Raw genomic sequence first — 12,023 nt, forward strand, 5'->3', positions numbered from 1 at the left:
CTCCTATAGGTTAACTCCAACCCTGTTCCTGGAGAGATGCCCTCCTATAGGTTAACTCCAGCCCTGTTCCTGGAGAGATGCCCTCCTATAGGTTAACTCCAGCCCTGTTCCTGGAGAGATGCCCTCCTATAGGTTAACTCCAACCCTGTTCCTGGAGAGCTGCCCTCCTATAGGTTAACTCCAACCCTGTTCCTGGAGAGATGCCCTCCTATAGGTTATAGCCTTGGCTAAAATGGTTAGAGTTAACAGAGTTGGACAGCCATGTTGTACTAGTGTGTTGTACCTTGTAGTTCTGGTTAGACTCGAAGTTGGACAGCGGCGTGTTACAGGCGGTAGAGAAGGGCATAACCTTTACCCCGCGGTACACCAGACCTTTATCGTACAGCTGCCTGAACACCCACCTGGGGAGGGGAACGGGGACGGGGGACAGAGAGGAATAACAGTAAAAAACACTGTTGAAATGTTGTGAGGAGTAACACAGTAAAACATTGTTTTCACTATTAAGCCAATATTTCACCCAAAACATCACCAAGACATTTATAAAGTACAGTGTCTTCAAAAAAAAAAGTATTCATACCCCTTGACTTTTTCCACATTTTTGTTATTTTACAGCCTGAATTTAAAATGAATTCAATTTAAGATTGTGTCACTGGTCGTACACACAATACCCCATAATGTCAAAGTGTAATTATGGTTTTCAAAGTGTTTCCAAAAATCAATTTTTAAAAAATGAAAAAGCTGTTTTGAATAAATAAGTATTTTCAACCCCTTTGTTATGGTAAACCTAAACAAGTTCAGGAGTAAAAATGTACTTAACAAGTCACATTAATAAGTTGCATGGACTCACTCTGTGTACAATAACAGTGTTTAACATGATTTTTGAATGACTCATCTCTATCCCCCGCAAATTATCTGTAAAGGTCCCTCAGTCGAAGCAGTGAATTTCAAAAAACACATTCATCCATAAAGACCAGGGAGGTTTTCCAAAACCTCGCAAAGAAGGGCAGCTATTTCCCTTACCGAAGGGAATTGTTTAAAGGAATCCGAATGCTTCCCAGCCGAAACACTTCAGAAGAGTTTGTGCAAATATTATGACTACATTGTGTGGCAGGGTTTTTTTTTCTTCCAGCTGTTCGGGAACAACAAAAACAAGAAAAATTGTGGAGGCAAACTGAAGTTCGGAGCAGAAGTCTACGCCCATTCGTCTGTGATTGGTCAACGGTAGGGATTCTTCAATTTAAAAAAAAGTCTTTGTTGACGTTCATTTTTTTATTATTTTTTTTTATATTGAAATATACGACACCATTCGTTAAAAATGTAAAATTGTACGACTAAGATCTCTTCGGCAAAAACAAAATAAATAAAATACGTCAAAATGAATGACAGATTGTTGTTGTTGTCGAGTCATCTTAGATTAATACTGACTATTTTGAGGTTCCTCCTCGTTGTTTCCTGCAGCTCTCGTGTCAAAACAGTAGTTGCCCGTCAGACATAATATCCAAGTGGACTTCCTCGGTCCCTAAATACTCTTCTTTAAACATTTTCCTGATGATTCTGTCGTTCTTCATCATCAGACATGATAATCTATTCAGCCATGGTCTCTAAATGTAACGAGAAGTTAAGCGAATTTAGGAGGAACATTAAGTTTTTATAACAAATTTGCCCTTAAGATGTTTTTTTTTTTTTTTTGCAACTGTCAAATTAGATAAAAGGGTAACCTGAAGTGTGGCTTCATATTTAAGGGAAACTTAAGTGAAATATGCCTATTTTTTTTATATAAAGAAATCCCTTAAGGCAAACACTTAGGAAAAGCTTTATTAGAGATAAGACAAGTTTAAAGGGGAAAAGATAAGGGGGGGGGGGGAATTAACTTACGGTGTTTTATGCAATCGGGCTTTGTTACTCACGACTCTACCGTCCATAGCCACTGTGACATCAAAGTAAATGCAACCGAAAATCACATCAAACACTTATAAAAAAAAAAAAAACTGTATCGTGCTCAAACTGAAGAAAAAAGTTCAACAGTAGGTTGAAAACAGTGTAAAAACATGCTAGTTGTTGTTTCAAAGTGTAACACAACGAAATAAACAGAGCTTTTGTAAGGTTGATTCATTAAAAAACATCCATATTTGAGCTTAAACCCCCCCCCTCCAAAAAAAAAACAGAATTAAAATGATGATTGTGCCTTTATACAATACATAGCCTACTACATATTATGCATTGGCAGAAAAAATAAACAGATTTAAAAATGTCTAGCCTATAATCCAAAAATTAAACACATTCTGGTTACTGGTTACCTTATGCTACGCTCCAACATGTGTAGTCTGGGAGAGAACGTATAGCCTTGGGCCATGCTGTTGGTTCATTGATTGTGCATGGGCGGCTTACAGTTAGCCTACAATTAGAGTGAAAATCCTACAGGCAAAATCCTAGAGGAAAACCTTGGTTCAGTCTGCTTTCCACCAGACACTGGGAGATGAATTTACCTTTCAGCAGGACAACAACCTAAAACACAAGGCCAAATCTACACTGGGGTTGCTTACCAAGAAGGGCCGACTTAAAACAACCAATTTGACAGAGCTTGAAGAACTTTGGGAAAAGAAATGATGGGCAATCCAGGTGTGGAAAACTCTTGGAGATTTACCCAGAAAGACTCAGAGCTGTAATCGCTGCCAACGGTGATTCTACAAAGTATTGACTCAGTGGTGTGAATATTACAGTTGAAGTCGGAAGTTTACATACACTTAGGTTGGAGTCATTAAAACTTGTTTTTTCAACCACTCCACAAATTTCTTGTTAACAAACTATAGTTTTGCCAAGTCGGTTAGGACATCTACTTTGTGTATGACACAAGTAATTTTTCCAACAATTGTTTACAGACAGATTATTTCACTTATAAATCACTGTATGACAATTCCAGTGGGTCAAAAGTTTACATACACTAAGTTGACTGTGCCTTTAAACAGCTTGGAAAATTGCAGAAAATTATGTCATGGCTTTAAAAGCTTCTGATAGGCTAATTGACATTATTTGAGTCAATTGGAGGTGTACCTGTGGATGTATTTCAAGGCCGACCTTCAAACTCAGTGGCTCTTTGCATGACATCATGGGGAAATCAAAAGAAAATCAGCCAAGACCTCAGAAAAAAACATTGTAGACATTCGCAAGTCTGGTTCATCCTTAGGAGCAATTTCCAAACACCTGAAGGTACCACGTTCATCTGTACAAACAATAGTACGCAAGTATAAACACCATGGGACCACGCAGCCGTCATACCGCTCAGGAAGGAGACGCGTTCTGTCTCCTAGAGATGAACGTACTTTGGTGCGAAAAGGGCAAATCAATCCCAGAACAGCAAAGGACCTTATGAAGATGCTGGAGGAAACAGGTACAAAAGTATCTATATCCACAGTAAAACGAGTCCTATATCGACATAATCTGAAAGGTTGCTCAGCAAGGAAGAAGCCACTGCTCCAAAACCGCCATAAAAAAGCCAGACTACGGTTTGCAACTGCACATGGGGACAGAGATCGTACTTTTTGGAGAAATGTCCTCTGGTCTGGTGAAGGAAAATGATGTGGATATATTGAAGCAACATCTCAGGACATCAGTCAGGAAGTTAAAGCTTAATCGCAAATGGGTCTTCCAAATGGACAATGACCCCAAGCATACTTCCAAAGTTGTGGCAAAATGCCTTACGGACAACAAAGTCAAGGTATTGGAGTGGCCATCACAAAGCCCTGACCTCAATCCTATAGAAAATTTGTGGGCAGAACTGAAAAAGCGTGTGCGAGCAAGGAGGCCTACAAACCTGACTCACTTACACCAGCTCTGTCAGGAGGAATGGGCCAACATTCACCCAACTTATTGTGGGAAGCTTGTGGAAGGCTACACGAAAGGTTTGATCCAAGTTAAACAATTTAAAGGCAACGCTACCAAATACTAATTGAGTGTATGTAAACTTCTGACCCACTGGGAATGTGATGAAAGAAATAAAAGCTGAAATGAATCATTCTCTCTACTATTATTCTGACATTTCCCATTCTTATAATAAAGTGGTGATCCTAACTGACCTATAAAACAGGGAATTTTTACAAGGATTAAATGTCAGGAATTGTGAAAAACTGAGTTTAAATGTATTTGGCTAAGGTGTATGTAAACTTCCTACTTCAACTGTATGTAAATTAGATATTTCTGTATTTCATTTTCAATAAATGTGCAAAAAACATGTTCTCACTTTGTCATTATAGGGTAATGTGGGTAGATGGGTGAGAAATGTTGATTTAATCCATTTTGAATTCAGGTTGTAACAACAAAATGTGGAATATATCAAGGGGTATAAATACTTTTTGAAGGCACTGGACAATGCAGTGTGCAAGGACATTATCTAAGACAAACCAGGGACAAACGTAGTGCTCTGTAGCTCAGTTTGTAGAGCATGTTAGGGCCAACTTTTTGTCTCGAAGGTCACATTGTTTTTTTTTTTAAATTCAACGGAGGGCCGCACAGATTTCTTTGGGGCCATTGTCAAAATAAATAAATAAATATATATATTTTTTAATCCACAGTGACTTAGTCACGCGTGTAATCAATCCCACTATCCTGACCCGCGAGCCCGTTCAACCCGGCCCGCGAGCCCGTTCAACCCGGCCCGAGTTTGTAGAAATTATAATATATATTTATGTATTCTGAAACTAGATAGAAATGATAATATATCTAGTTTCAGAATACATAAATAAATATATATTATAATTTCTACAAACTCGGGCCGGGTTGAACGGGCTCGCGGGCCATAGTTTGTCCACCCGTTGTAGAGCGTGGCGCTTGCAACGCCAGGATAGTGGGATTGATTACGCGCGTGACTAAGTCACTGTGGATAAAAATCATCTTGTAAATGGCATATATTATATTCCATTCTCTAACAGGATTCAGCCAACTCACCAGACAGTCTCCATGAACCAGGGGTACAGAGTCTTGTAGTCGTTCTTGAAGTCAATCCACCGTCCCATCCTGGTTACGGAGTTCTGGTGGACGCACACAGACAACATTGATAAATACAGCCCCCTTGGGACAGACTGTCATGACTCCTGATAAATACAGCCCCCTTGGGACAGACTGTCATGACTCCTGGTAAATACAGCCCCCTTGGGACAGACTGTCATGACTCCTGATAAATACAGCCCCCTTGGGACAGACTGTCATGACTCCTGATAAATACAGCCCCCTTGGGACAGACTGTCATGACTCCTGGTAAATACAGCCCCCTTGGGACAGACTGTAATAACAGTGTGCACTAAACCAGAGCATAATGTTATCAGCAGTAATCAAAACTGTATTGGGACTGAAAAACTATTGTGGAATACAGTTATGGAACAGTTACGGAACACTTGAGGAATATCTCAAATGCAAATAATCAGGATTCAAGTGTAATTACATAGTACACCAGCCCTATATAATTACAGTGTAATTACATAGTACACCAGCCCTATATAATTACAGTGTAATTACATAGTACACCAGCCCTATATAATTACAGTGTAATTACATAGCGTACCAGCCCTATATAATTACAGTGTAATTACATAGCGTAACCGCCCTATATAATTAGTGTAATTACATAGCGTAACCGCCCTATATAATTAGTGTAATTACATAGTGTACAGCCCTATATAATTACAGTCTAATTACATAGTGTACCAGCCCTATATAATTACAGTGTAATTACATAGTACACCAGCCCTATATAATTACAGTGTAATTACATAGCGTACCAGCCCTATATAATTACAGTGTAATTACATAGCGTAACCGCCCTATATAATTAGTGTAATTACATAGTGTACAGCCCTATATAATTACAGTCTAATTACATAGTGTACCAGCCCTATATAATTACAGTGTAATTACACAGTATACCAGCCCTATATAATTACAGTGTAATTACATAGTGTACCAGCCCTATATAATTACAGTGTAATTACATAGTGTACCAGCCCTATATAATTATAGTGTAATTACATAGTATACCAGCCCTATATAATTACAGTGTAATTACATAGTATACCAGCCCTATATAATTACAGTGTAATTACATAGTGTACCAGCCCTATATAATTACAGTGTAATTAGATAGTATACCAGCCCTATATAATTACAGTGTAATTACATAGTATACCAGCCCTATATAATTACAGTGTAATTACATAGTATACCAGCCCTATATAATTACAGTGTAATTACATAGTATACCAGCCCTATATAATTACAGTGTAATTACATAGTATACCAGCCCTATATAATTACAGTGTAATTACATAGTGTACCAGCCCTATATAATTATAGTGTAATTACATAGTATACCAGCCCTATATAATTACAGTGTAATTACATAGTACACCAGCCCTATATAATTACAGTGTAATTACATAGTGTACCAGCCCTATATAATTATAGTGTAATTACATAGTATACCAGCCCTATATAATTACAGTGTAATTACATAGTGTACCAGCCCTATATAATTACAGTGTAATTACATAGTGTACCAGCCCTATATAATTATAGTGTAATTACATAGTGTACCAGCCCTATATAATTATAGTGTAATTACATAGTATACCAGCCCTATATAATTACAGTGTAATTACATAGTATAACAGCATTATATATAGTATTCGTATGGTTGTTTGCGCACCTCCCATTCGTTAGCGTATCTCATGACGATCATCCTGCATTGCCTGTTGTACTCAGCAATCCCCATCTTGGCCACATCGTCCGGTCCCTTGATGTCCAGGGTCTTATCGATCTCATACTCCTGTAATGGAACGGAAACACAGAGAAGTAGCATTAGGGGGTTAATCAATCTGTAATGGTACAGAAACACAGAGAAGTAGCAGTAGGGGGTTAATCAATCTGTAATGGTATAGAAACACAGAGGGAGCATTATGGGTAAATTGGCTGTTTTACAAACGGTAGTCTACCACATGGGACTTCATAATGTATTGCGGGCCGACACTGTATAGCCTAGACTGCTATTCTATGGGGATAGGGAGGGCAGCAATTTTTGTTGGTCTCGCCAAGCGCAGCATATCAGCCAGGACCGAGTCTGATCAGCGTTGATTAGTCTATAAACTATTATTTACTAGCAGGCAATGAAAATGTGCAATGTATAAAAGAAAGTCCACAAATACACAACAACAACTAAAAATTACAAAAATGCCATATCACTCTACACCCCCACTCAGCTAGCGGTTAGCCTCTCCAGCATCACTCTACACCCCCACTCAGCTAGCGGTTAGCCTCTCCAGCATCACTCTACACCCCCACTCAGCTAGCGGTTAGCCTCTCCAGCATCACTCTACACCCCCACTCAGCTAGCGGTTAGCCTCTCCAGCATCACTCTACACCCCCACTCAGCTAGCGGTTAGCCTCTCCAGCATCACTCTACACCCCCACTCAGCTAGCGGTTAGCCTCTCCAGCATCACTCTACACCGCCACTCAGCTAGCGGTTAGCCTCTCCAGCATCACTCTACACCCCCACTCAGCTAGCGGTTAGCCTCTCCAGCATCACTCTACACCCCCACTCAGCTAGCGGTTAGCCTCTCCAGCATCACTCTACACCCCCACTCATCTAGCGGTTAGCCTCTCCAGCATCACTCTACACCCCCACTCAGCTAGCGGTTAGCCTCTCCAGCATCACTCTACACCCCCACTCAGCTAGCGGTTAGCCTCTCCAGCATCAATCTACACCCCCACTCAGCTAGCGGTTAGCCTCTCCAGCATCACTCTACACCCCCACTCATCTAGCGGTTAGCCTCTCCAGCATCACTCTACACCCCCACTCAGCTAGCGGTTAGCCTCTCCAGCATCACTCTACACCCCCACTCATCTAGCGGTTAGCCTCTCCAGCATCACTCTACACCTCCACTCATCTAGCGGTTAGCCTCTCCAGCATCACTCTACACCCCCACTCATCTAGCGGTTAGCCTCTCCAGCATCACTCTACACCCCCACTCATCTAGCGGTTAGCTCCACCAGCATCACTCTACACCCCCACTCATCAGGCGGTTAGCCTCTCCAGCATCACTTTCTCAGCAAGCGGTTAGCTCCACCAGCATCAATCTACACCCCCACTCATCGAGCAGTTAGCCTCTCCAGCATCACTCTACACCCCCACTCATCTAGCGGTTAGCCTCTCCAGCATCACTTTCTCAGCAAGCGGTTAGCTCCACCAGCATCAATCTACACCCCCACTCATCGAGCAGTTAGCCTCTCCAGCATCACTCTACACCCCCACTCATCTAGCGGTTAGCCTCTCCAGCATCACTTTCTCAGCAAGCGGTTAGCTCCACCAGCATCACTCTACACCCCCACTCATCTAGCGGTTAGCTCCTCCAGCATCACTCTACACCCCCACTCATCGAGCGGTTAGCTCCTCCAGCATCACTCTACACCCCCACTCATCGAGCAGTTAGCCTCTCCAGCATCACTCTACACCCCCACTCATCTAGCGGTTAGCCTCTCCAGCATCACTTTCTCAGCAAGCGGTTAGCTCCACCAGCATCACTCTACACCCCCACTCATCGAGCGGTTAGCCTCTCCAGCATCACTCTACACCCCCACTCATCGAGCGGTTAGCCTCTCCAGCATCACTATACACCCCCACTCATCGAGCGGTTAGCCTCTCCAGCATCACTTTCTCAGCAAGCGGTTAGCTCCACCAGCATCAATCTACACCCCCACTCATCTAGCGGTTAGCCTCTCCAGCATCACTCTACACCCCCACTCATCTAGCGGTTAGCCTCTCCAGCATCACTTTCTCAGCAAGCGGTTAGCTCCACCAGCATCAATCTACACCCCCACTCATCTAGCGGTTAGCTCCTCCAGCATCACTCTACACCCCCACTCATCTAGCGGTTAGCCTCTCCAGCATCACTCTACACCCCCACTCATCTAGCGGTTAGCTCCACCAGCATCACTCTACACCCCCACTCATCTAGCGGTTAGCTCCTCCAGCATCACTTTCTCAGCAAGCGGTTAGCTCCACCAGCATCAATCTACACCCCCACTCATCTAGCGGTTAGCTCCACCAGCATCAATCTACACTCCCACTCAGCTAGCGGTTAGCTCCTCCAGCATCACTCTACACCCCCACTCATCTAGCGGTTAGCTCCACCAGCATCACTCTACACCCCCACTCATCTAGCGGTTAGCTCCTCCAGCATCACTCTACACCCCCACTCATCTAGCGGTTAGCTCCACCAGCATCACTCTACACCCCCACTCATCTAGCGGTTAGCTCCTCCAGCATCACTCTACACCCCCACTCAGCTAGCGGTTAGCTCCTCCAGCATCAAAGGACAGTCGGAAGGAGGAGGAGATGTAGAAAGTTAAATAGTAATCATTAGTAAACACTCCCGAATATTAGGTCAAGTTTATCTACATGAAAATAAAGTTAACCATCAAAACCGTTGAAATAGCCCTGCATTCATATCAACATTTTTACATGTTTTGTTATTTTATTTTCAGGACAGTCTTCATCTATAACCGTCAGCAACACGGTTATTCAATTACCGTCACAGCCCTGGCCACAAGTACAGTATCGCAAAGACACGCTCACCACAGGCAGGCCGTGACAGTCCCAACCGAACCGGCGGTCCACGTGGAAGCCGCTCTGGTGGGCGAAGCGAGTCACGATGTCTTTGATGGTCCCTGCCAGGATGTGACCGTAGTGGGGGAGACCTGTGGCGAACGGAGGCCCGTCATAGAACGTGTACCTGGAGAAGAATTTACACATCATTCATAAAAACGGATTCATCCTTTTTCTGTTGTTGTTGTTGTGTTACTTACATATTGGACTTAGTGATGTGTGGTTTCATGCACTCACTGCCCTACTATTCTGCATGTGTAAAAAGTTGAACTATAGACAGACATTATGTGAACACGGTTTAATATTTGACTAAACAATGGTTAGAGGAATTCTGTCTACAATACTCCTTCGATGTGGAAACTGTCCGTTACTGTTTGGCAGTCAGGAATGACTCGACTGGTTCAGATCTTGGCCAGGTCGCAATATTAAATGAGAACTTGTTCTCAACTTGCCTACCTGGTTAATAAATAAAAAGGTGAAATAAAGGTGGCATGGTCCTTGTACTTACTTGGGCCTGTTCTTGGACTGTTTGAGACACTCCTGGAAGCAGTCCTTGTCCTTCCACAGCTGCAGGATCCTCTTCTCCTCAGAAGGGAAGTGGATGGATTCAGGAACTGGCTCCACCATGATCACTGAGTGATAGAAACACATCATGGTTAGTTGACTATTGGAGGGAAAGTGAATGGCAACCAATGATGATGTTAGACAACTCAACATTCTATAAATTCAAAACAAACATAACGTTAGCTAAGTAGCAATTATCCTTTCAGTAACGTTAGTTGGTTTCATACGCATGTTGGATAATTCAGTTAACTGGGTTTATAACTGGCTAGTATCGATGTTGAATAAATCTAGTTATAAATTATGAATAAATGGATGCTAGTAAGGACGTATCCTTGCTGTGCACATGCAAGTGGGCTGGTTAGCTTAGCCGGCTAGCTCGCTAAGTACTTTTGACTACTCCGTGACACTGTACCCTCACGTTAGCATTCATATGGACGCATATTGCATCAACGGTAGGTAAATATAGTTTAATTGTACAACAGTTCAACATAACAATATTTAAATTCCCATTCAAGTAAACTCACATGTCTTTCTTTCCCCGGCTACCAACTTAGACGAACTGATGACAGGGAACTGATGCAATCAGAGGGAAAGCGGAAGCGGAAATGATGCATCACACCGACAGTAGCTGTGTTCGAATACTAACACAAACCTCGCTGTTTGTGACGTGTTTGAGTATTGTAGTGTGGATATAGTGGATATAGTTAGTTAGGATATAGTGGATATAGTTAGTTAGGATATAGTTAGTTAGGATATAGTGGATATAGTTAGTTAGGATATAGTGGATATAGTTAGTTAGGATATAGTTAGTTAGGATATAGTGGATATAGTTAGTTAGGATATAGTTAGGATATAGTTAGTTAGGATATAGTTAGTTAGGATATAGTGGATGTAGTTAGTTAGGATATAGTTAGTTAGGATATAGTGGATATAGTTAGTTAGGATATAGTGGATATAGTTAGTTAGGATATAGTTAGTTAGGATATAGTGGATATAGTTAGTTAGGATATAGTGGATATAGTTAGTTAGGATATAGTTAGTTAGGATATAGTGGATATAGTTAGTTAGGATATAGTGGATATAGTTAGTTAGGATATAGTTAGTTAGGATATAGTGGATATAGTTAGTTAGGATATAGTTAGTTAGGATTTCGTGGATATAGTTAGTTAGGATATAGTGGATATAGTTAGTTAGGATATAGTGGATATAGTTAGTTAGGATATTTTATTTTATTTATTTCACCTTTATTTAACCAGGTAGGCAAGTTGAGAACAAGTTCTCATTTACAATTGCGACCTGGCCAAGATAAAGCAAAGCAGTTCGACAACATACAACAACACAGAGTTACACATGGAGTAAAACAAATATACAGTCAATAATACAGTAGAAAAATAAGTCTATATACAATGTGAGCAAATGAGGTGAGATAAGGGAGGTAAAGGCAAAAAAAGTCCATGGTGGCAAAGTAAATACAATATAGCAAGTAAAACACTGGAATGGTAGATTTGTAGTAGAAGAAAGTGCAAAGTAGAAATAGAGATAATGGGGTGCAAAAGAGCAAAATAAAATAAAATAAATAAATACAGTAGGGGAAGAGGGTAGTTGTTTGGGCTAAATTATAGATGGGATATGTACAGGTGCAGTGATCTGTGAGCTGCTCTGACAGCTGGTGCTTAAAGCTAGTGAGGGAGATAAGTGTTTCCAGTTTCAGAGATTTTTGTAGTTCGTTCCAGTCATTGGCAGCAGAGAACTGGAAAGAGAGACGGCCAAAGGAGGAATTGGCTTTGGGGGTGACCAGAGAGATATACC

At 41.5% G+C, this 12,023-nt stretch overlaps 1 protein-coding gene across 2 annotated transcripts in view; it reads right to left on the bottom strand.

Annotated features, from left to right (window-relative positions):
* The window catches only part of iars1 (isoleucyl-tRNA synthetase 1), a 143,586-nt gene extending 132,704 nt beyond the window's left edge, over positions 1-10,882 (bottom strand). For both annotated transcript variants that reach the window (XM_045705638.1, XM_045705639.1), the window contains exons 1-6: positions 10,739-10,882; positions 10,159-10,282; positions 9,621-9,777; positions 6,695-6,814; positions 4,942-5,024; positions 284-401 (exon numbers count right to left, since the gene is read on the bottom strand). In XM_045705638.1, coding sequence (XP_045561594.1) covers positions 284-401; positions 4,942-5,024; positions 6,695-6,814; positions 9,621-9,777; positions 10,159-10,277 — 597 coding nt within the window. In that variant the 5' untranslated portion in view covers positions 10,278-10,282; positions 10,739-10,882. The remainder of the gene's footprint in view (positions 1-283; positions 402-4,941; positions 5,025-6,694; positions 6,815-9,620; positions 9,778-10,158; positions 10,283-10,738) is intronic.
* Between the last annotated feature and the right edge of the window lie 1,141 nt (positions 10,883-12,023).

Source organism: Salmo salar, chromosome ssa22, assembly GCF_905237065.1.
Source record: "Salmo salar chromosome ssa22, Ssal_v3.1, whole genome shotgun sequence".
Taxonomy (NCBI): Eukaryota; Metazoa; Chordata; class Actinopteri; order Salmoniformes; family Salmonidae; genus Salmo; species Salmo salar.